Below are 26,344 nucleotides of genomic sequence, written 5' to 3'. Positions count from 1 at the left end.
ATGCTAACATAAAATGCTAAGTGAAGCTTTAAATGTCAATTTAAACAGTTAGTCTCTGTCCTGAAATCATAAAACATGATTTTCCAGTAACTACTATTATCTTGCACATTGTGATGTCACCTTGGCTTCTGAAGTAAATCACTGATGACCGCTAGGAAGGCTGAAAGAAAATATTTTGAACACTGCTTATATGTAATTGCGGTTCTTACAGAGAACTCAACATTTCTGGCTAAGATCAGTACTGTCAGATCAAAGAGTCACAAAAACTGGAGGTCAAACATGGATAACAAATCCATGTCAAAATGTCATCTAGATTAGAGCGTCTAGATGACGGTGTGAGCAGAAGACCTTGTGTTTCCACTGGATCTAAAATCTTCCACTGTTAACCCATATGGCCCTTGTTCTAACTCCTTGAAAATCATTCAGAATTCCTCCATTTGTCTGCATGTGTACTACTTTCCATCCGAGCTGAACACTGGTTTTGTGAAACAAACAGTTTCTTTTAAGCCTGTGAAAATCATGTCACCTTGTAAACTAGATCTGAGTGGGTCATTAAATAAACACTTAAATTGAACTTATTTTTATTGTATATTTGAGTCAGTCTAGGAGTCTGTCCACCACCATGAAGACATATTTAACATTAAAATTTAGTTTATACCAAATAATAATCATAACCATGTAAACTAAGATTCATGTGATGTTTATTAGCCTAAAATAGACTTCAGTCAATAATAAGTTGACTATAATATCATAATATATAATATAATATAATATAATATAATAATATGACTTCAGTCATGATATTAAGGTTACAGGATTTCCATCTGCCTTGAACACAACTGGAACCAATCATCCACCATATAAAAATACACATAGCTGTTATTTTCTCTATTTCTGCTGTGAAACTGAATATTTCTTTCCCCTGTTTTAGGTCAGTTAAAATTACCAAAAATATTTCTACTTGTTAAATGTTAAATCAGAGAACGACTTTTTATTACTTTCTTCAAATTCATGGTACCACTGTCCTGTCGTTACCTTAAATGTGAAGCTGCATCCTACTGAGGGTCGATGCAGTCAAACATGCAGCAGAACGGAGCTATATTCTGTTTCTGCAGACTGCATCTTATTTTGTGCTTTCCCTCTATTCTATTCCCCATTGAACATACTAATAATGACAAATGGAATAATTTAAGAGTTCAGTCTATTGAAAATCAATAGGGAACATACCTCTCTACCTAAGATCCATGACCAGCTCACACACAATTGCTGAAAGAGAACTGGTCCTGCTCTACAGGTTTCTTAACCCAGGCTCCAAGTCCGGCCTTGAGGAAGGCTATGAAGAGAGTCTGCTTGGCAGAGTGGTACTGCGCTGCGGCCTGCTTAGCTTCATGGTAGCTCCTGGGCTCCAGTGTTTGAATGCGCAGGGTGAAGGACAGCTGTTAAGCATAGAAACAAAAGGGACGTTTTAAAGGAAAGTTCATAAAAGATTAATGATTTCACAGAGTCTGCTCTTGCATAAAAAGCACAACATCAGGGATGAATACAAATTAAGCAAAGTGTTTAGAGAATACAAACAGGATAACCCTTGTAATGCTCACTGGCTTTGCTAACACATGCTTCAGTTCAGGTGAGCTATTGTTACCCTGCAAGATAAAGGATCACCTCTGTATGTGATCTGCTCATATTTCTTGTTCTGTCACAATACATGCAGTGTTCTGTCTCAAAGGCCAATATGTGTTACCTTGTTGTGCAAGTCAATCCAGCGGGTGTACAGAGCATGCTTGCAGAGTCTCGAGGGTCGGCCTAGGTCATCCTTCCCTGTGGTGGCATTAATCACCTCCAAACCCTGGTCTCCGATGGTCCAGTTCACGCTGAAGTTTGGGGCTTTTCCAGGCTGACGAGCCTCTGTGTTACTAATTCCTGTAGAAAATCAGGGTCTTGCTCATTCTGGTTCTTCATCAGACTTTTGTACAGGTTAGATCTAAAAACATTCTAACAGAGTTAACTGTACAGCTTACAAATTTGATTGGATTCGTTCATGACTTTCAAAGCAAGGCAGGCTCAAACTAGAAATGTTGAATGAAGAATTCTGATTTTTATGGAATCTAGAAATTGATCAGTATAGTGAGAGGTATAAAACAGGTGAAGGACACAATACAGTATCATCATTTCACACTAAAAATGTCTCTAGCAGTGAAACAGAACCTTCTCCTTACTGTCTTGGTCCTGCTTGCTTATTCAGCTACTTTATACCATGACAGTGCAGAGTTACTACAAGCATGCTTAGTGTGAGTAGATTGATTCAATATACTGGTTTTCCTTAGATAGACCAATTTTAAACGAATTTGAATAATAAATTGAATTTGACTGCATTGTTTGATAATTAGAATCATTTGGAATGTATGTATGATTGTATGGAAATACATTTTTGCAAAGTGCCTTGAGATGACATGGGAATTGGCACTAAATAAAGTTAATTGATATTGAATTGTAATTGAGTTTTGTCAAGAGAAACCGAGATCATCCCACTTCCCCATGCTGGAGATTTAAGTTTAACAGTAATAATAAATAAAGTTATCTTTAAAATTAATCACACAAGTGACATCCAAGCCCAACAATAGACTTAAACATCAATAAAATAAATCTGGTTGTGTGTGTGTTGTTTTTGTCTCCTGCAAACTTTGCTTTAATTCTATTCCTTTTTTCTATCTAATCATAAGAAATCATAGTCAGACAGAGAGAGTCATGAAACAGGAAGAGCAGGTTTCCTGGAAAAAGAGGAAGTAGGTTTCCAGCCTGCAGATGTATAAGAATAGTTTAGACTATTCCTTATTTTAAAGCATGAACGTTTTAAAGAATGAAATCTAAACATTTTGAGTAATTGGATAAGATTCAAAGTAAAATACTTATATTAATATTGGTTTACTTTTAATAATACTCACACTTACACCCACACTTGTGGGAACACTTACAAGAAAAACAAGTAACTAATTTTGGTATCAAATAATTAGAATCATGGATTATTCTTGGCTTCTTTTCAGAAAACATCTGTAATAACTCACATTAAGATTATAATAAGAGTAATTAATAAGTTATGGTTATAACATTATAAATGAATGCTAAATCGGAGAAGCTAAAAAAGTTATAAATGTGATTTTGACATTGAACTTGAAATGGTGTAAAATGTGTAACTGCAATCAAACATCACTGATATGTTGGAGGCAGATGGTAGGTGAAAGGTGAAAGGTTAAGGGAAAAGGGGGAACTAACAGGAGAGCAGAGATGATCAATGCCTTATTTGGAGACAGATTGTTGAACAACGTAAATGTTTCAAAGAAAAGGTTGTGCAGGCCATGGTCATAGGAGGACCATTGGGCAATCCTGAGAGATTAGTAGAGACATCAAGGCATAATGTCTGTAAGACAGTGATGGATATGAGATCATCTGTCTGAGCAAACAGACAATTAAACAAGCACAGCAACAGTGCTAGCCAAAGCAAACGCACCAAAAGGTGGATAAACCCTATAAAAGGTGGGTGCAAAAGAGGAATCTTTGGTTGGATCCTCCAGGCAGCTTCGAGCCAAGATCCAGATGGACAAAGAACTCTGCAGCTGAAGAAGAGCCGGGGCCACAGAGCCGAAGACTGTCCTGTGCATGGGGACCAACCCGTCAGGCCCGCAACCTGTGGCTTCAAATCGCACTTCTCTCATCAGCTGGGTTCGGACCCCAAAGACAAAGATGAAGATAAAGGCAAAGATGAAGACCAAGACAAAGGCAAAGACAAAGAACAAAGGCAAAGAAGAACTGGTGCCTTCCTTCCTGCCAGCACCCAAGTCCTGTGTGACCTCAGCATCCATGTGGAGAAGAAGCTTATCAGACCTACAGAGATCCCTGCCTTCGTCGATCGAGTTCCTCCTCCTGCTGCAACACCTTCTTCATCATCAGCCCAGGTCTGGGGTTCAAAACACCATTCTCTGTCAGTCTCTCTCAAAGGTTCGCTTTTTAATGTCAGCATTAGGGAATGATAAACTAGATAATTGATTTTACTTATTTGATTATTTCTGCTACTGAATTAAGCTGTACTGACCCTTGCAAAAATGCCTTACTAATAAAATATTTAGCATAAAGAAAATCTAAAAGATGTTGTGGACATTCAGTTAATGAGTCACCTTAAAGTTCTTTGATGGTTGTAAAATAGCTCTGATGTTTGATTCTGGAGAGGAAGAGGTGGAAAATGTTTTATAGGTTGCTGGTAGCCCATAGTACAACATCATCCTTAGGACTCGCCAGAGTCACTAAAACCAACCTGGTTCAATACCAAGTGCACGTTGTAATACAGAGATGGAGCGACAGTTAACAGGTGTGCTCTGTGAAACTAGTTGGCTGCAGGCTGCTCAGTCTGGCTAATTCACAGGGGGAAGAAGGTTGGGACACCTGGATGTAGGTCATTAGAAACCAGGCGAATCTTTTCTCGATGCCAGCTTGAACAGAGTTTACTTCATTTCTGGACAGGGTAAATCCCAGCAGATTTAGGAAACTCAATTAACCCGTTAGACGGAGAGCTGGTAGCACATCTCCCCTCTCAGAAGAGGAAGTAGAGAGTGAGAAAGCAGAGAGATAGAGTGAGAGAGCAGAGAGATAAGGGGGGGAGGGGTAGTTGTTGCACAACAACAGTTTCAGTGTGAGATAATACTATGGCAATAAACTTGTTGGTTATTTTTAAGATTCCACAAATTGCTACCAGATTTACAGGAATCTGTGTAAGGAAGATCAGTCCTTGAGAAGAAATGTCCTGCAATTCTTATGTGCATCACCTTCATCAGCAGACCTTTAGCTCAACAGAGGACTGGTAATGAGCCATTCATTTGATTCTGGGGTGTTGGAGAAAGTTTGCTTCTAAGAGTAGCAGAATAGCAGCTCTCGAGGACTAGACATGGCCACCTTTGTGGGATATAAGTATGACATATGTTACCACTGAGCAGAGGCTTGTTCAGGCTGAAAGGTGGCGGTAGCACCTCCATCTCAGTAAGTCTCTGGTACATGGCTCTGGACAGATGGTCCGCATGGTACAAGCTGCCCAGGATGATGCTGGAGAAGTAGATGGGCTGAGTGAAGTAGGTCATCAAAGAGCCTTGGAATCCAACCACATTCCACCTTTTCATGATGCCAAAAGACAAATACAGAAAAGAAGCTCAAAGAAAATCACAGATCTACAACACCCATTGAACATTCTTGCAATGAAAATGTATCCTAGAAATTCTGACAGGGTTAGGTAGTTGTAATAAAATTTCTGCTGACTCATCAAAACAGCATAATCCGAGAACATGTTGCATACAGACATCTACATAATCTAGAGACACAATGACGACGGTAGTAAGAGTTCGCTCTTCAACCTGTTGGGTGATATAGCACAATCATGTGAAGCATCTTTTAGTGTCCTGAAAATCACTATGTAAGTCTGATATTATGTCATCAAAGTTTTACAGGTATGAATACTCTCACAAGGCATATTATGCCAGAATTTGAACAAAAGGTGGATAATTAAAATGACAACACAGAAAGTACTGACATCTAGAAACAGAGTCCGATGAAATCAAGGTGTCAAAAAAGCTTTACAACAAAAGTGAGTTAGTCAGTTGTCTATGTGGGGGGGCCAGAAGGCAGACCTGGCAATCTTGTCGCTGCAGGACATGGTGAGCAGCCTCTCACCCTGAAGAACCCCGTCCCATGTCTGAATGGTGCTACCAGAGCTCACTGGGATTGTTCCTTCACCAGACTCAATCTTAGTCCGCAGCTGCCCGTGGGCCTTCCTGTTAGGGTGTCTGTCACTCTGATCTGAGAGATTCAAAGAGAGAAACAAGGAAAATGGAGCAACAACCTCTGAGGAATGAGGAGAAAACCTTTTGCTAAAGGCAGCTGAAGAACCCGTCCTCACCTTCCACAGCAGCTTCGTGAGGTGAAAAAATGCGAGCGTCGCCACAGGGGGAGGTGCTGATGTACAGGTGGAACTGGACATTCTCATTCAGTCTGAAACCTTGTTTGTTGTCACAGCAGGTGAAGATAGATTTGTGATGATCCTCTTCATTAGGACTAAAGATTCAAATTCATAAAACAGACAGGAAGTTTAGTTTCAAACTGGTATCAGTCTTATGAAACTGAGTCAACACATACAGATGCAAGGCAAAGATCACAGTTCTCTTCTATTAATATTGGTGAGTGGGCGTATTGGTCATAATTTAATTTTTTGCTTTTTCTTCAACTCTGCAGAAATCACCTGAGAAAGTGTTCCAGTTGGGAGTACAGGAACCTGATGAGAGAGCGCCGAGCGATAATTTCAGCATGGCAGTCATTCAGGGCTAGTCCTCTGTCGCTCATGTATTCACCATTGATGCACTTTGTCCCTGTGGATACGCAGATAACCTGTGCCTCCTTCACATCTGAACCTGGGTGGGGAAAATCCAAATCTCAGATAACAACGGTTTCTTCATAAGTTCTCCACATTTATCTTTTACATTTTCTTTATTCTTGACAGAGCGCCTAATAAAAGACAGAGTACTTTAACAAGGAACACAGATTTAATCAAAAGTCCTCCAAACTGGGTTAATTGTATAACTGTGGAGAAAAAAGAGAATAAGAAAATACCTGTTGTCATGACAACACCTGCCAAGACTTTCCTTCGAGCATGTGGAGATGTGAAGTTATCAGTTAGTTCACTGAACTTTTCGACAACCAAACGAGAGACGGCGTCAGCCAGGACCTAAAGCAACACAACAAAACACAAAGCTTCCAGAAACAGTCTGAAAGAAAGGCTCCTGATTAGCACTTGCATCTCATTATAAGTAATGTCCATTATGAAACAGCAATAGACAACGCAATAAAAAGAGGTAAAAAGCTATGAAGGTTCTTCTGCACTTCATTTGAATGGAAAGTTTTTTGCTGGTGTAAATGACAGGCAGAGAGCAAAGGTTCTCCACTTGAAGTGCCGTGAGAGCTGCGCTTTCTGACTACCTGAGGCAGCTTGATGAAGAACAGTGTTTGAATAGCACTCAACTATGACGATGATACTAATTATGATAACAGCTCTGTTATCAGTGTGCAGGGATTACAGGTATGGATCAGTTTATGTGTAAATAGACTCTCAGTGAATTGAACTTGTCTCTCCTGAAGTCACCTTTAATCATATTTTGTCAAACTGGTCACAAAAAAAGCTTTTTTAGAAAAAAACTATTATCAGTTCAAGGTATCTCTTTATGATTCTTTCTAAATAGCAATTAGTAATTCCATATGTTCCCATACTCAAATTTCCAGTTTTCCTTCAGTTTCATAAAAATCCATGGACGTTTCTAAACCAGGTGGAGTTTACGTGAAACCTGACGAAAACCAGGAAGGAAAGACAAATATGCAATGAATGTTTATGTTGAATGTTTAAAATATGCAAATATTTTTAAGTGTATTTTCTTTTTCAATGTTCATCTCCTGGAAATTACTGAAATAAAGTTCTATAGTTTTTCACAATGTGTATGAATCATGTAAAACTGAAAGAAAGTGCTTATATGGATGAATAACTTACATTAACAATTAATCACTGCAGAAAGAGAAATCAGTATCAGTTAAATTTGCTGTTGGCAAATCAGAGTTTGGCTAAATCATGGGAAATATTGAAATAATAATTGAAATATTAACTTCATTAACAAATTAAAGAAAAAAATCATAGTTATTTTACATTGTATAAAACAGAATTAATTAAAACATAAATGTTTATGAAGTGTTATTAAGTTGTTTATAATAGGTAACTATTTTCTTAATTGATAAATGTCAATAATGAGGCGCTGACATTAATTTTGCATCCATTTTATTATAATACAGTTTCTGGATTAAGGATGCTATATAAATAAAGTTTTTCTTACTTTAATTCTACTTATTTAAATCACATATGTGATCAGAAACAAGATACCTAGCAGCTGATGTAGCAGCACAGAGCTATAAGTGAAAATCAGTTTGTAGTAACTAACTATTATTTTAGTAATTGATTATTCAATCAATTATTCTGTTGACTAATTGACTGATCTGGTAAAATAAAATGTCCAATTCTGCAGATTTCTCATTGAAACCACTTTTATGCTATATTAGACAAACACTTTTTGCTTCATAACAGCTCTGACTAGTTGTTCATGCAGCAAATGGCTGTTTTTAAAGTCTGTTAACAATTAATCGATTACTACGTTAGTTGACGATTATTTAAATAATTGATTCACCATGATGAATTGTTTCATCCCTAGTTTATAGTATGGCATAGTAAACAGTAAAACAAAGTAAAATCCTGCTCACCTGTGGTTGATGAAGCTGCAATCCCTCTTTGGGTATGGGTTGCCGGGACGATACCTGGTCTGGCTCAATATGAAAGAGTACAGACAGGGCAGCCTGGGCAGCTCGAGCTTTGGCCAGCCTCTTGTTCCGCCCAGAACCCTGGAAGTTCTGAGCATCCACTGTCACTGACATGACAAAGTTTTTGGCATGGCTCTCCCCGCTCTCAGACACAGTATTATATTTGAGTCCTGGCCTCATCTCATTAAGAATCATTACAGGGTTCTTGCCACTTGTCAAGGAAGTGAAGGCAAATGGATTAGGGGTTAGGGGAGACTGAACAATGTTTGAGGTAGGGGGAGGGAGCATTGGGTTTTCTATTCCCAGAGTTGTGAAAGATCTCCTGCTGTTGGGGGCCAGGTATAACGGGTCACCTAAAGCTCTGGATGTCTCAAAGGCATTGAAGAGCTCATCAGGAAAGTCCCCCTGGTCTGAGGTGAAGTCTGTGTGAACAGCCAGAGTCCGACCCATGGCCATGTGGGCTTCAGATGCATTAGGGAACTGGACAAAGGAACGCAGGGCCTTCTCTGCAGCGCTTAGCTTGGCCTTCTTTTTTGTCTGACCTGAGCCGTCAAATACCTGCCCATTGACCTCCACAGTCATCACAAACACAGGCGCATGGATTGGGCCAGACTGAGAAAGCAGCTTGTATTGAAGTCCGGGCTTTATCTCATTCAGCTGCATGAGGGCATTCTTGGGCACAATGGGTCCTGAGACCTTTTTACGCTTTTTCGGCCAGTACTTGCAAGGTGTGCGGCCATTGTTACCCTCTGCTAAGGGACGTTTTCTACCTCTGCTTGTCCTTCCACTGTGGAGCTGAACAGCAACAGATGCAACCCTTTCTTTTGAGAAGAGGTTGTCCAAGTTGTGATTTTCCTTAACATCTGTGCTGCATGAACCTGCGGTGCCCAGAAAGAGTAACTTACAATGCCTTCGTTGCAGGATCTTGTAAATGTAAAATTTAGAGTCCTTTATTACCTCTTTGCAACTGAGCTCAGTGATGTGTGTTCTCCAAACAGAACTCAAGTTCTCACTCACAGTTAGTGTATTAACAGTGTCAAATATTGATAGAAGTTTTTATGAAAAATGAAAGTCTGACTACATATTTAGAATAAATTTACAACTGAAGTGTAACAGTATTTTCATCATATATGACTGCTAAAACTTACAACCAGGAAGAGTTGTCTTTAAGACAAAAATAATGTTGCCTCTATCTCATTTGCACCTAAACTGGAAAGGTCATATGAAAATTAAAGCTCAAACTTTAATTGCCCTGAATGGAACACATATCACCAGACCCTGTTAACAAAGTCACTGGAATGCTACATAAATTTCCATTTATAACATCCTCTAGCAAAAGCTTGATAGGTTACTGCTTTTGGTGCTTGTCAGAAAAAATTCAGGATAACAAGAAAAAAACATAAAATGAAATGTATCAACTCTGCAACATTTAAACATTAGCAATCCTCATAGATAAATTCCAAGTTTTGTTTTGAATCTAACTAAATTATTTAGCTTTTTTTCTGCTTCTTAGCAGAAGAAACTTCTGTGTTCTGGAAATCCTCGTCACGTCAGCAAGAACAGCTCATTTCAGCAGTCAACTGGATGGAGTCATAGGGGATCAGAGTTCAAATTCTAACTGTATAAAAACTTTTCACATTAAACAATTACACATTGCGCAATATTCAAATTGTCATAGCAAATAATTACTATGCAATCTAGATTTTAAAAGAATCATTCAGTTTAATTCAAGCTTCATCTTGACAAAAGTAATGATTTGACATTATGAATTTGTTGGCCAGGAAAGAAAGAATCATCAAGTTATTCTGTTGCAAACACTGCGTTTAACCTGAAAGTGGAAGAGTGTCACATCTTGTGGCTCTGTAACTGCTGCCCTTTTATTTCCACTAGTAAAGGTTGATGTCTTGTTTTGTCCTGTTGGGTCCAGATTGATCAAATGGGACTGAGGCCAGTTTCTAACCAAAACTCAATACCAGCTCAGCTTCATGTAATCCAATAAGAACTCTAAATTACAGGAGTGGAGGCACTGAACAGGACAAAGTTTTTGTTTTAGCAGCAAAATGGACAGCATGCAAAGACAATGATAAAGACAGAAGGGCTGGATGGAACTGAACGGCAAAAAGGGCAAAACCCTAAGCAACAAGAGGGGGAGGGGAAGTTACTCCTCTTAAATAAACAGCTGGATAGTTCAGCAAGAAAATTTTTATTGTGAAGCGATATGATAATATTGTCAAACCATGTTTAACAATATGATGGATTACCTCACATTGAGTGAAACCTGTACAAATTGCTGCATTAAGCCCTTCAGTAACCTTGAGCTCTACCACTGTCAGCCATAATCCACATGTTCCTCCAACAGGGATGGGATTATTACTACCCAGCACTAATAACCAGTGTAAGGAGGTTGCATGTGTTAGTGTTGAGTCAAATAAGCTGTTGGCTCAGCCACACCACAGAGGAGAATAATTGCACTATCACTGTTACACTGAAAGCAATCATCATTCACTTCCATTTCCCTGACTGTCTCAGTCTGTTGCACTGGGTTGAGCTGGATAATCTGTCGGATTAAACATCTTCCTTCTGTCTACAAACCTCAAAATTCACATTGTGTAAGTTGAAAATATGGTAACATGTTATCACCAATTAGAACTATCATGAGTAGGTAGAATGGACTTGGGACTAATCACTAATGCATTAGCCCCAATGAAATCTGTTCCACATCTCCTATATGTTCCAAAATAAGTCATTGTTCACCACAGCTTGTATTTTTTTATTTTTGTACTAAGTATGGATGTTAGAATGTAACATAAAAATAGTCTGAAATCATACATAATTTGAATCTGGATTACCCAGATTCAAATTAATCTATTTCTTTCCCCTTAAACAACTTCAATGGTACATTTTGTGATGACACTCTGCTAAGAATGCTTGCATGCTAAAAGAGAGCGACTGGAGCCAAAAAGAGTCACTTTAATTCTCCAATAAAAGCAGAACTTTACTTAACGATATCAACATGTAGTTTGGACTCACTCATGCTTCGTGTTTCCATCCCCTCTGTGATGGGCTGCCTCTGCTGGGTTCGGGTCGGACGGTTCCCTGTTCCACCTGCAGGAAACACAAACTTTAGTCAGCTTTCATTGGATTCTCTCGTTTCTCATGCTGCTAACTACTACCTGATGCATTTTTTAATGTTGTAATATTCGAGACCAGTCTCAATCTTGTGTCGGTCTCGGACTTTGAGGACTCGGGGTCAAACCACAACTGTAAAAATGTCACTAAATTGCCCAGCATTGTTCAGCTTATTTGTCAACATCCTTGTTTTCACTGGATAGAATAACGTGACTTAGTAATTACGTGTTTCGGTTGCCCTGTAACGCGTCGCCTCCCCGTTAACTCGCTCCAAGACATGCGCAGTGTTTATCTCGGAGCGGGAGGAGATGTCTCTCTAATCATCGGGACTAAATTTCCCTACATAAATCGTAAGAAATCATGACGACATGTGAATTCAGAAGCGCTTCGCTTTCAGAGAAGGTGGGACTAAGTTCATCTTTTAGCGTCACTTTTTAATGAAGCTCAATGAAGGTAAGCTCTGTGAAGTGATGTTAGCAAAGCTAGCTGTACAGGGACAAATATGTTTCAATTGCGATGATAAATCCTTTCACTTACTGCGCTTGTTGTGCGAAGGTGTTGACTGACGTGTCGCACATTTGAGACAACGCTGTGACCAAAGTCTGCAGCGTAGAGACGCATGCATCACTATATTATCCTATAGGACTGAAGCCTCACTGAGAACCGTTCTTTGTTTTTGCAATGCTCTGCGCACACTAGCTCAGAGCACAGTATCTATTATTATTCAATTGTATATATTAATTAATCATCGAATAAATAAAATACAAGAACTAAGGTAAGACGTAGCGCATGCGCATTGCTCTTTGATTATTTTCGTCCCCTGGTTTCATGCAGCCGGAGACAGAGTGACAACAGTAACGGTTCTCCTTGTGCCTGGTTTCTTCTTGCTTGTTGCTCCTTGGTCAGTGTTCATAGGTGACTGTTTACCGTTAGTGCATTTCTATGTTTAATGTTGCAGACAGTGGTGGTTTCTAACATGGGCCATATGAGCAACCACCCAGGGCGTCAATCTGTTAGGGGCGACATGAGACCTCTGCAGATTGTGGCACAGAGATGGAAGTAAAGCAGAATGAAGAAGAGTTTGAATTGATCATTATAATTTACTTCAGCTCTAAGCATTTAATGTCTGGGTCCTTTTATGGGAATGTGAATCTTTCAGATCAATTTGAAAAGCAATTTTGATCATATTTCGCATTTTATTGTGTCATGTAGCATGGACCGCTGGTCCTGGTCTTGACTCTGTCTCGATGCACTCTGGTTTTGGGTTAGGTCTACAACATTGGCATCTTTGTCTTTAAAGTCATATTTTTACCAAATAATACTTCATTTTATCAGTCATAAACATTGATGAAGTCTCCTTTATATTCATAACAGGTGTTGCTATGTTTATGACGGTGTCAGTCGCACACACACCCCTTCAAATGAAGTGTTACCCACTTTTCTAAATTCAATAATAGGATCTGTGGTTTGGCATTGTTAAGGAGAAAAGTTATTATGTTAGCTTAAATTTTGGAAAAAGCATGGCTCTCCTTTTCCTCCTGTTAGCCGGGTCGCGAGCGGATGTCATCACGGCTGCAAAAGTACGGCGAAACAGAATGACGTCACAGATCACAGAGTTTAATTCATACAGAGCAATCGACAACAAAGCTGCAGAGATACAGAGATATGCATTTTCTCATGAAAATAAAAACACACAAGGGAAGACAAACGAACACAGAGACAGACAAAGGCGCCCACGTGGAGAAAAGATGAAAAAACTCTCACTCCGTTTGCTGGCCTGGAATTTTTAAACAGAAGAGGAGTTTCCCTATTTAATATATGCAAAGAAGGCGTTCCGTTCTTTGACCAATTAGAGACCTTGTTCGGCCCCCCAAAGAACCCCGGAAACTCCCCTGATTACAGCTCCGATGTCTGGTTTTTATCTAAGTAAAGGCGGACCACTTCGTGCCCATCTCCATCCGACCCGGGCCGAGAGGCGCCAAGAAGTCTCTGACCCCTTTCGGACTGTAAATTTTATTGCTCTGTGTGTCAGCGGGGGAGGAAAAGGGCCCTGCTTTGTTTGAATGTCTGCTATTGTGAGCTCCCCCATGCTCCACAGAAAACTGTTCCAAATAAAGTGTTGGCTATCCCTTTACACATGTCGTAAGATTAAGTGTATTTTTAGCATTAAATAATCATTTTCCTTAGCAGCATTTAATTAGAATGTAAATAAAACAAATCTTTGAAATGTGACATTTAAGTGATGAAGAAAAATATCGCAAAGAAAGATATTTCTGTAAAGCTGAGTTAATTCTCCTAGATTACTGCCTGACCTTTTCAGCTTGAATGGGACAAAAAGAAAGCTGATTAACCTGCAGTTCACAGGAAGCTTCTGTTTAAAATTCACTTAACTTTTTACAGGCTTTTAGATTTGGATGGAAATGTGACATTTAATGCAGATTTTAGGGAAACCAGACCAGAATCCATCTAACGAAAGATTCAGCAAAAGACAGAAAACATTTTTTTACAACCTGCTAAGCTAAAATACTTACTGACAGTTGGAAAACTGCACAATCTATCAAATGCAGACAGCACTGCAAAAGCTGTTTCAGTGCGTTTTGGCCAGTGTGACAGGCAGTCAAGCTTGATGAATAAGCCCATAATTCCAAGCAAGGTATCTCGAGTGGCTTGAGGAAGAAAGCTTGAAACATTTAACACAAAATCATATAGCTTAAAAGGCAATTCTACCAATTACTAAGAAAGTAGGTGAAAACTTCAGCTGCAGTCCAGAAACAGGAATGTCAGGTTAATTGTTTTCTCCAAGTTAGGTTGGGGTTATATGTTTGAATCACTTCTGAGTTTCTGGCTGGATCACAAAGAACACAATCCTCCAAACCTCTGCTCTGTGAAATCTTTATGACAGCTTTAATTTGTTGTGTGACTCTGGAAGTCGCTGCAGGGCCGGAGTCATTTTCACGTACTAATGCCACTTAAAGCTAACAGGGTTACCTTGCAGTCACATTGGCCCCAAACCAGAACCCCCACCTACAGGTATTAGTGCTGCTGACAGCAGGTGAGTTAAAACGCTGTAGTGGACTCTTTACAGCAGCTGAGGAGAACTGAGCAACTTTTTGACAAGAGGATTACCTTTAGAAGATGCAGACAGAGAACACTGTGATGGACTATGAAGGTATGAACATGTGTTCCCAGTCATCTGAGCTTCAGCAAACCCCTGATATTTGCTGGAATTAAGAATCACTGCCACCCACAAAAAGCTAACATGTTGGATTACATGAAAATGTTGGATTACTGGAGACTTTGTCTAAAAACGCAAATAAGTGCCAATTTTAACAGTTCAAACCCCAAATATACCTTAACATGCAATAATGTGCACAATAAGTTCATAAATAGTAACTGCAGAATATCTGCAGTTTTCCTTATTGCTGTGATGTTGGGTACAGCCAGTTAGAGCCAAGACAGCAGCAGCCAGTGAGCATTGCGACTTGGTATTTTAGCTTCCCAAGCTACATTTTATTTTGAATATTTTAGATATGCTCTATGACAAAAATCCATGATTAGGGGGATTTTGAACAAATCTTGTTGAGTCACTGTTCATAGAAAAACCTGAGAATACTGAACGGCAAAAAGTTATAGAAAAGTTTACAATAATACCCAATAATACAAAAATCTTCCTAAAAAGATTTCTCCTTCTTCATAAAACATTCACTACAGTTAGAAAATTAAGGAGTTTGCAAGTATATGAACTTTTGGATTGTGTCTTGTGAATTATCACTACACATCTCAGTTGTTATAGCGACAGATGCACAGAGTCAGAACAGTTGCTGGACTCCCATCTAGCATAGTTTCATCACAGCCTTAAAAGCTTGCAGCATGTATTTCTGGTTAAGGAGCAGATCGACAGAGAAAGTTCACCTGTAAAAACGTAATCTTTGTGATAACAAGTTGGAAATATATAGTGGAATACTAACAATCCAAAAAGGTGCAGGCACGCCAGCTCTGCTTCACCTCAGCTTTTTAATAAAGATGGAGGAGTTTATAGGAATGATTTCAGATCCCTGCTGCCATCCACTGACCCATCTCTACCCCGTTCTGCCTGCATCACTGAGCTCACTGTGCACCACAGACGGTTATCTCTGCTCTACCCGGCCGAGCCACAGCCAGGCCGGGTCCACTGCTATTCCCTAGGAGCACATGATGGACTGATGTTGAATTTCACCCTCTGAGTCTTTGGTTTTAAGGCCAGCAGTAGCTGGTGGAAGGGCAGGTAAAGGTGTTTTCTGAAGCCTAAGAAGCAGGGAATATCAGCACAGTCAAGAGATTTCAGAAGGGCACTTTTTGTCCAGAGGAAAAATTTCAGGTACCAATCAGATTAATGTGTGTTTTAACAATTGATGTAAATAAAAAGTGACTCTGAGATTTAACAGGCATAATGATGGTCTGTCATGGAGGAAGTCTAACAGACCTGTTGGTTAAAGCCAGAGTTTGATGACAGAGCTGAGCAGCAGGGTGGAGGAAGGGAGGAGTGAGGGCGATATCAGTTCCTGCACATCACCTGTGTGTGAGACAGATCAAGTTTTGAGCCGACAGGCACATCCTATGGAAGCGGCATGGCATGCACGCCTCACAGAGCACATCGGCTTAGAGCTCGTCTGAAAATCACTTTTGCTCCCAGTAGATTAAACTCACACTTCAGTTCATCTCCCAACACCTCGCTTAGCAGGGACATGAAAATAATGGGCTTTCTACTCTTCCCGCATGCAAAGTATGGCTGAGTACAGTTTTTCTTTTTTCATACGATGTTGCTGTTTACCACACTGCATGAATTATCATTAGACTAATAAAGGGATGAGGAAGCACGGCACATCTGCTGCCTTGGCTTTTGGTGCAGCAGCTAAAATTTTAATACATGTGCGGATTAAGTAAACTTGAGCATTTGCTCCCGAATGGATATTAGTTGTTGTTTGTAATCTCACCCAAAGCCAATAAAGATGAATGAAGAGGAAGCAGCTGATGATGTTGTACTATTCTTTAACTGTATCCTAGAAGTTCAACAGCTTCCAGTAGTCCAGAAACATCCGTGTCTGACAATGACTGCTGTTGGGAAAATGTTTATAACTTTTAATAAGATATGTTGTTATCCAGTTTGGTACTCTGGTCTGTTCACTCAAAGAACACACTTCAGAACAACTCTGAAGAAAGATCTGGAATAAATTCCCAGATTCTTTATGATGGGTGAAGTGGAAGGAAAACTATAACTAACCCTGGATATGCTATCAACAATATTCCATTCATACTTGGATACAGATCAAAAGAGAACTTGGGGAACTTGGAGAACTCGCCTTGCCCATGAGCTCACCAACATGTGCCAGGAAGAAGCTAAGATCAAACCACCAACTTTTAGATCGCAGGATCACCACTCTCTAGGGTTGGGGGTGGTGCAGCACATTTCTGGACAAAAACCTGCAAGACCCTCAGACGATTTGAGGCTGAGGTGGAGGTTTACCTTCCAGCAAGGCAACAGTCCTAATACAGCCAGAACTGTATTACAGCAAACTAATAATGAAATTAGCTCATCTAAACTATATATACAGTATATAATAGTAATTTTAATCCACAGTTGAACATTAGTTTGTAGTTTGGATAACACGTAGGTAAATTCAAAGGGTGTAAATACTTTAGTAAACACCACACCAAATAAAGGACAGAAACTGATCAAACTGAAGCTGTGGAGCTAACATCAAACATTTCTCCCTGAGTTTAGAAGAAAGACAAAAACATCACATCCACAAATCAAGTGGTTTAACTAGAGCAGCATCACTCATTGAACATGAGCAATGACTGAACAGATATTTTCCTCTGAACAACACACACCTTAATAATGACTAAAAGATACAGGCTTTGCTACAATGAAGCACAAATACAACTAAAACTCCTGTGAAGTGAAAAGCAGCTTCTAAACTCAGCTTCATGCAAAAAGGATGAAGCTGGAGCAGCAGGTAGACTCCTACCTTTACGCTCTGAGCGTTTCTTCCTCCTCCTCCTGAACCGCCGGCGGATCAGGTAGCAGTGTGCAGCCACATTCAGCAGCAGAGCCATGGCTGATCTCCCCTGCAGGCTCTGGAAGACTGTCGACAACTTTGGACCGAACAGGGAGGAGGAGCAGAGGACTGATGTGGTAAACGGCTGTCAGATGAATGGGCTGCGATGGCTCTCCACCTCCTTCCTCCGCCTGCCACATTGATTCTTCCTATCTCACACATGGCTAAAACGTTGCTGCTGACAACGCTAGTGACCTGTGGATTAGCTCCACTCCACCCTCTTTCATTTTAGGGCTCCGAACATTTCATTTTCTACTTATCTCCGATTTGTTTTGGTCCACTTGAGATTGAATTTTTGATGTAACCTGAAGCAGTGCCTTCCTGAAGTATTCACATCCAATGAATGTTTTGACATTTTTCCCTTTTCACAATGTGACACAACAACACAAAGTAGAGCATCATTGTGAAGTGGAGGGATGAAGATAAATGTGTTGGGATTTTTATTTACTGTTTAAAACCAGAGAACATTCTAAGCAAATGAAACAGATCTGATCCAATTTCTGAGTAAAACAGATGAAAAGGAAAAACTGGGACAAAGATATATATATGAAGATATCTAACAGACATGAGAAGGAAAATTAAACATGACATAAGAGGATGAATTATATAGCTTGCAGTGGATTATAGCTAAAATATTGAAGGATAAAACCAAAGTGAATGTCAATATAATGTAAGATTCAACATCCATCTATAACTGCTCATCCTTACAGGCTCAGGTAGCTGAACTAAACCACCATATTCAAAAGTGTTTGTTTTGGGGGGGATGGGAGGACATGATAATATAGCATCAATTCATAATAAATGTCTCAAGGCATGTTACAAATAAAACAACATCCAATTTATGTAGTGTATTCACAAAAAAAGAATAAGGCTTAAAAGTACAGTCACATTAAAAATTAGAATATGCATTCTAATGAGACTGATTCATCAGAATAAAAGTACCTTTTATTTCACTAAGGGCTTGAATTTTATTTCTGTTCATGAAGACGTCTGTGTGGAAATCATCTAGATCACATTTCACTTTCACAGTCAAGTGAATTACTGAAATAAAAGACTTCAAAAATGTCTTAATTTGTTATACATGTATTGATCCTAGTCATAACTGCACCATTCGTTTACATTGTGTCATTGACTTTGCAGCAATCCCTCATATTAGGCATACAGCAACAGTTGAGAAGAGACGTGTCCGTTTTAACAGGAAGAAACATTAAGCAGAAGCAGAGCTTACGTTAAAGAAAAGGTCAGTCATAGAAGCAGTGAGTCTAGTGGCTGCTCTAAACCACTCAGAAAACAGCTAAACAGAAAAACTCTTCTCCAAAGATCACAACTAATGTCTTCTCTAAGTTTTAAAAAAGAAAATTGAAAGTCACGCAGGTTTTTTTATTTTCCACAGTAAGGAAAATTTACTGAACTTATTTAAATTTGTCTAACAGTTTGTTAACTAGTAAATAAAATCTATTTTACACAAGTCTCATGCAATGAAGCTCCCTTATATTTATAGCACCAGCATCCCAGTTTCAAAATAAATCTAGCTGTGAACTTTAAAAGTCATCAATAAATCGTTACATTTTCATAGAGCTTGTTCAGGAAAACTGTTTTCATGGGATTAATCTAAGCCAGTAACCCACTGGACAACATACTTTTGAATGAGAAGCTATAAAAACAGCTGGTAAAATAAGCATTGAAAACATCTGCACAAAGAGTAGGTAGGTGATGTGGAAAAATTACAAGAAGGTCACACCTGCTACTTGTATTGCTATATGTTTATTCTAAGTTCCTGTATATTCCCACCAAGTTCAAGCTATTTGGGTTACATGTACAAGGTTGGACGTTGTTTTTCCCAGCTGCATGGGAACCAGTCTGTTTCCCATGCTTAGGATCCCTTATCCCTCTGTATAAAACTCGTGCGTTGTCTCTGCCTGGTGGAGTTTTCCGAGCAGACTTGCTTGATGTCAACTATATAAAGACGGAGACGCTCTATATTTCTTTGATCTTTATACCTGAAAAATAGGTATAAAGTGATATCCAGTGATGCTATGTAATTTGATCCAAATTGTAAAACGTTTTGAAAATCTCTGCCAATTTGACATGTACTCTCTCCCAGCTTTTAATTGTATGTCTTTTTTAATTAGTAATTATGTTGCTTGATTGTCCTACGAGCTTTCTGAGTTGTGCACAATTCATGAATAAACTTGATTGAGTGATTTTACCTGAACAGTGCTTGGAAATATATATATTTTTACAACAGTAGGCTAGTCTACAAATAAAGTTATGGATAAAAAATATAAAAAAAAAAAACAGATTATAAGTTTGATGTACCTTATTCAATACTTGAGACAAAAGATTATTTTTGTAATGAACTTTAAGATTCTCTTGTACAGAGAAACCAGTCGGTACATTGCAGATGTGTGATTTGGGAAAAGTCCAGACATAAAATGACCAGATCTGTGGGAAGAGCTAAAAACTGAGATTAACATCTGTTCTCCAAACAATCTCACTGAGAACAATTGGCCAAAATTTTAGTCAATAGATGCTCAAAAATTGTAGAGACAGACTCCAGAGAACTGCAGCTGGGACTGCATTTAGGCTGGCTAAATAAAAATGCATGCAACACCATTCAGGGTTTGTTTTCACAAAATCCGTGCAAACCATTGAAGTTTATGTTTGTTTAAAGTTGGAAACGTCTGACAGCAACCTCCTGCTGTGTCACTCTTGAATACAGTAGTGTAACTGGAGAAATTGCTCCACCTACTGTTCACACCAACAAGTCCCAACTCTGAACTGCATCAGTTTGTGCAGATTTATTGAAGTTTGTTGATGAGTTTCTGTACTTACTGTAAATGCTGACACTGCTGCTCTGATGAGATTATTAGGACCGTTGATATGTTTTTGTTGTGGGGTTTTTTGCCAACAAATATCCTACTTTGTTAATACTGCATTATTGTTCCATTCTTCCACACAACAAGCCGTTTGTTACTCTGTGAATTTTGATTTGACAGGATTTGCCTGATCTCAGTGTGTCAGTTCTAAAGTTTGGTGGAGGGAAGACTACCATGGGAGCATGTCCTTCAGTGGTTGGGCTCACTCTGTTGGTTCCAATGAAAGCAACTCTTAGTCATTCTATCATACCAAAATATTTTGGACAGCTTCATTCTCCAACCTTTGTTGGAACAGTTTGGAGATGATCTTTTCCTCTTCCAACATAACTGAGCACCAGTCCACAAATAAATGGATCAGCAAGGTTGGTGTGAAGGAATTTGACTGTTCTGCACAGATTCCTGAACTCAACCTTATAGAATTACATTAGAGACTGTGAGCTACGCCTTCTTGTCCAACATCAGTGCCTGACCTCACATATGCACTTCTGAAAAGATGGTCAAAACGTTCATACAGTGTCAAGAAAATCCGAGCTCATCCCACTTCCCCATGCTGGAGATTTAAGTTTAACAGTAATAATAAATAAAGTTATCTTTAAAATGAATCACTCAAGTGACATCAAGGCCCAGCAGTAGACTTAGGTGTCAATAAAATAAATCTGGTTGTGTGTGTTGTTTTTGTCTCATGCAAACTTTGCTTTAATTCTACTTTTTTCTATCTAATCATAAGAAATCATAGTCAGTCAGAGAGTCATGAAACAGGAAAAGCAGGTTTCCTGGAAAAAGAGGAAGTTTCCAGCCTGCAGATTTATAAAAATAGCTGAGACTATTCCTTATTTTAAAGCATGAAAGTTTTAAAGAATGAAATCTAAACATTTTGAGTAATTTGATAAGATTCAAAGTAAAATACTTATATTAATATTGGTTTACTTGTAATAATACTTACAGTTACATTTGTGAGAACACTTACAAGAAAAACAAGTAACTGTAACTTTGGTATTAAATAATTAGAATCATGGATTATTCTTGGTTTCTTTTCAGAAAAACATCTGTAATAACTCACATTAAGATTATAATAAGGATAATTAATAAGTTATGGTTATAAAATCATAAATGAATGCTAAATCAGAGAAGCTAAAGAAAATAAATGTAATATAAATGTGATTTTGACATTGAACTTGACATGGTGTAAAAAGGTGTAACTGCAATTAAACATCACTGATATGTTGGAGGTAGATGGTAGGTGAAAGGTGAAAGGTTAAGGGAAAAAGGGGAACTAACAGGAGAGCAGAGATGATCAAAGCCTTATTTAGAAACAGATTGAACAACGTAAACGTTTCAGAGAAAATGTCATGCAGGCAAGGGACATAGGAGGTTGAGCAACCCTGAGACATTAGCACAGACATCAGGACATAATGTCTGTAAGACAGTGATGGATATGAGATCATCTGTCTAAGCAGACAGCCAATGAAACAAGCACAGCAACAGTGCTAGCCAATGCAAACGCACCAAAAGGTGGATAAACCCTATAAAAGGTGGGTGCAAAAGAGGAACCTTTGGTTGGATCCTCCAGGCAGCTTCGAGCCAAGATCGAGATGGACAAAGAACTCTGCAGCTGAAGAAGAGCCGGGGCCACAGAGCCGAAGACTGTCCTGCGCATGGGGACCAACCCATCTGGCCCACAACCTGTGGCTTCGAATCGCACTTCTCTCATCGGCTGGGTTCAGACCCCAAAGACAAAGATGAAGACAAAGGCAAAGACGAACAACAAAGGCAAAGAAGAACTGATGCCTTCCTTCCTGCAAGTCCTGTGTGACCTCACCATCCATGCGGAGAAGAAGCTCATCAGACCTACAGAGATTCCTGCCTTCGCCGATCAACTTCTTCTTCATCATCAGGCCAGGTCTGGGGTTCAAAACGCTAAACTCCGTCCGTCTCTCTCAAAGGTTCCCTTTTTTAGTTCTCAGTGTCAGCAGTAGGGAAAGATAAACTAGATGATTGATTTTACTTATTTGATTATTTCTGCTACTGAATTAAGCTGTACTGACCCTTGCAAAAATGCCTTACTAATAAAATATTTAGCATAAAGAAAATCTAAAAGATGTTGTGGACATTCAGTTAATGAGTCACCTTAAAGTTCTTTGATGGTTGTAAAATAGCTCTGATGTTTGATTCTGGAGAGGAAGAAGTGGAAAATGTTTTTAGGTTGCTGGTAGCCCAAATGTAAAACATCATCCTTGGGACTCGCCCGAGTCACTAAAACCTACCTGGTTCAATAACAAATGCAAGTTGTAAAATAGAGAACGAGCGACCGTTAACAGGTGTGGTCTGTGAAACTAGTTGGCTGTAGGCTGCTCAGTCTGGCTAATTCACATGGGGAAGAAGGGTGGGACACCTGGATATAGGCCGTCAGAAACCAGGCGAATCGTTTCTCGATGCCAGCTTAAACAGAGTTTACTTCAGTTCTGGACAGGGTAAATCCCAGCAGATTTAGGAAACTCAATTAACCCGTTAGAAGGAGAGCTGGTAGCACATCTCCCCTCTCAGAAGAGGAAGTAGAGAGTGAGAGAGTAGAGAAAGGAGGGGGGGGGGTGTTGCGCAACAACAACAGACACCCCTAAATCTGTTACAACCCTTTCCAGAGTTCCTGAAGTTGCAATAGCTGGGCAGGGTGTGCATACATTCTATTTAACCCTGTGGATTAGAAATGGGTTGCCACGCAAATTCACACAGTATGTGTGAAGGGAATTAACCCAATGCTTTTACTACTAAATCATTCAGTTCAGTACAAATGATTCATACATCAACATATTGATCTTTTAATCAGAACAATATGTTTCATCTGACAAGAAGTAATATTAATGTTTTGGAGCTGCCCAATCAAAGTTCAGAAATGAATCTGTTGGAGAACACAGGCAGGTGATTCTAAATAAATAAATGTCTCCTTTTGCATTCCTTTATCATGTTCTGATAGGATGCTGTTCTTAATCCACAAAATGTTATCCAAGTCTTACAGCCAACAAACATCTAGCTGGCTATACATAACGCTTGAAGGTTCTAAGATCTTCTTCATTTTTGTCCCCTGGCTGACAGATGCATATAGATGCATCAGTGTCTCGTCCTTCAGGATTTTCTCTACATGCTGGGAGCTTTTATCTGGACAGCAGCTCCTCTGAACGAGTCCCCAGAGAACTCTTGAATGAAACTGGTTGATTGGTTGTCTCTTCCCACGTTAGAAAACGTCTGTCTTGATGGAAGCAGCGGAGTCAAAGTGTGTGTCTGGCCACACACACTTACCTCGCACAATAAATACTAATACGAGAGCACGGCGGGAAAAGGGGTTAAGGAAGGATACTTTGTGGCCAAAACAGGAGACTGTACAGGTATGCCATGGAGAAAAGTGAAGGTAAACATGGTACCATTCATATGATGGCATAATAACTCCAGAACCCAATAAAGTCCAATCACCCCTAAATCTTAGGGGTGAATCTTAGCAAACAAATGGTTTGCTCTTATGCGATATAAAAATGAACATATAACTTTAAAGCAGACATCACAATTGTTAGAGTTCCAGTTTGTTTGTTGTTCTTTTTTCAAACCTTATGATCTGAGAGACCTCTGTCTGATTTTCTGTCAGAAACAAATGTCTTATTCAAATTAGAATTTTAAATCTAATTCTGCCAGGGGTATGAATACTTTTAGGCTTGGCTGCAGTTAGGCTTAGATTGTCAGAGGCCGACAAGTTGCCATCTTTCCCCCTCCAAATCCAACTAATGGTCCAAATTCTAGAATTACTTTCACCAGACCAGAAACTTGGGTCTTTGTCCCAAAGGACATTAAAGAACTGTAATCTGGCTTCTTCTGTTGCTGGTGGAATAATGTCTTCTTCCTGTCTGAGTGGCCTTTCAGCTCAGACATTGATTGGACTTTATCACATGTAGCAATAGAAACTAAGTTCACCCCAAAAAAAAGTCTTGATATTTTAAGTCTAATTTAGTAGTTTGCATTTAACTCGTGCTTTTGTTCATCTACAAATATTATTTTCTCCTTCCAGGTTATGTACTTTCATAGAAATCTGATTTATTATAGATAATGCACATTTTGGCCATTGTTACATCTTCAGTAACTATATACTATGCTTTCAAAGTAATGGCAGTATACCAGTGGGATGTTTGTTCCACTGGTTCTACAGTCATTAGGGTTCTGAGGCCGTGAAATCCAGCAGACGGCCGTCCGCCTGCTGCTTTCACTACGTTTTTCCATTTTTCTTATATGTTCTTCTCCGCTGAAACTCATACTGCAGCTTATTACAACTTTTATCAGGACACAAACTGCTACCCAGATACACAGATTCAGGTATGTGCACCTGCAGGTGGCGCTATGGTAGAAAATAATTGTTTATGCTTATAACTTGAAATTGGCATGTCCCATTAATAAAATTGATATGGGCAAAGTTTCCTAGAAAGATTCTTCAACAGATGAGCCCCCATGCAAAAATGTTTTTTTTTTTTTTTTCAGCAGAGAGCCATGAAGAATGCATTAGCCAAAACCAATCTCGCCCCCTAAGATAAACTCTGAGCCCAATAAAACTTGGCACAATATAACCTAAAGAAGAAACAAAAAAAGTGATTGCAGCGGATTTTTGATTTTTTTGCCCAATCACAACATAATAGTTAATCAAACACTGCTCTGAATCGGAAGGCTGCATGTTCCAATCTGGGTTGAAACACATATTAAAGCCCACGTCAAGTGATGTCTGTGTGGTGGGGCGGTGGGGCGGTGCATGGGGGCACCGGCTGGGTCGGGCAAGGAACACATTATAAATGCTTGCAGTTCTAGTTTTACTTGTTTTTAACACAAATGGAATTCTCTTTTATACATCAGTTGGTAGTAAATTTGAGCTCCCAATAATGAATTGATGAAGGCAAACTGTGCCAAGTGACCTGAACAGGTAAAGAAAACCATCTTCAGTCAATCTGGACCTTGTTTTAAGAAAGCAGTAAAACTAGAAGCAGCATGGAGCAACGATGCTTCTGCAGCTGAGTAATCTTTGCTAAAGTCCCAGCAGGAGGCAGCACTGAGCTTAGGCTCAGTGAGGACATCAGAAGGACATGAGGAAGAAATCGCAGAGAGAAATGCTGATAACCTGACTGCTGTTTATGAGTTGCTCTTTGGGTTTCATAAAGCAGCAGAGAGACATAAATCCTGCTTCTGGAAGCATGGAAACTGGTTAGAGTAAGAAAACACGAAGAAACGGGAAAAACCCAAGAGGAAATGCAGACTGAACGAAGGACTGCAGAAATATTCCAGTCAGCGTCTCACAGACGGCAAATGCAATATTGATGGAACAGCTGCAGAAGCTGTAGTAAAACGCAGAGTTGAGTCAGGGCTTTTCAACGGTTACTAAAGGAGCGACCTGACTTAGCATTTGTTTTTAATTCAATAATGAAATCATAACTTGTCTACTGATTTTAAAAATGCCGCTTTATGAGATGTGCAGCATTCAGTTTGGAAAGATTTTGAACTAAGGTGCTTTTTAACAACAGTAGTAGTTCAAAGAGTTTTATAAATCTCAATTTAAACCTCAAACTTATAAAATAAAAATATGTATAAACTGCCAGGACATTTGATCTAGATTGTTGCAAAAAATAATGAATAAAATAAATAGCCTATAAATAAGTCCTTACCATCATGTAACGCACTTATTGAGAAACAGCAAGTTAACATAAATTAGCTGTTTTAACAGGTTGCAAATTGCAGATATTTCAGCTTCCCGGGCTACATTTTTATTTTTGTCAAATATTTTAAAGTCACTCTACAGCACAAGTACAGCAATTTCATTTGGAGTATTTCACA

General features: G+C 39.2%; 1 protein-coding gene across 1 annotated transcript; it reads right to left on the bottom strand.

Moving 5' to 3' along the window:
• Positions 1-944: 944 nt before the first annotated feature.
• On the bottom strand, positions 945-17,714 carry LOC102237046 (double-stranded RNA-specific editase 1). Its single transcript, XM_005809971.2, has 10 exons — positions 17,523-17,714; positions 11,416-11,490; positions 8,329-9,263; positions 6,643-6,757; positions 6,275-6,443; positions 5,936-6,090; positions 5,667-5,835; positions 4,973-5,154; positions 1,742-1,920; positions 945-1,436 (listed from the first exon to the last, which is right to left on the bottom strand). Exons 1-10 carry the CDS (start codon positions 17,608-17,610, stop codon positions 1,254-1,256), a joined length of 2,250 nt encoding a protein of 749 aa, XP_005810028.1. The 5' UTR covers positions 17,611-17,714; the 3' UTR covers positions 945-1,253.
• Between the last annotated feature and the right edge of the window lie 8,630 nt (positions 17,715-26,344).

This window comes from Xiphophorus maculatus, chromosome 24 (assembly GCF_002775205.1).
Source record: "Xiphophorus maculatus strain JP 163 A chromosome 24, X_maculatus-5.0-male, whole genome shotgun sequence".
Lineage (NCBI taxonomy): Eukaryota > Metazoa > Chordata > Actinopteri > Cyprinodontiformes > Poeciliidae > Xiphophorus > Xiphophorus maculatus.
The sequence above is the reverse complement of the archived record's forward strand: the minus strand, read 5'-3'. Positions and strand labels throughout refer to the sequence as shown.

Coding starts and splice junctions, on each gene's coding strand:
- LOC102237046 (XM_005809971.2), bottom strand. CDS start 17,610: ATGGCTCTGCTGCTGAATGTGGCTGCACACTGCTACCTGATCCGCCGG. Junction 6,758..8,328: donor TGCAGCTTCATCAACCACAG/GTGAGCAGGATT, acceptor GTGTTGCTTTAG/GTCCTGGCTGACGCCGTCTC. Junction 1,921..4,972: donor GAACAAGCCTCTGCTCAGTG/GTAACATATGTC, acceptor GATTTTCTACAG/GAATTAGTAACACAGAGGCT.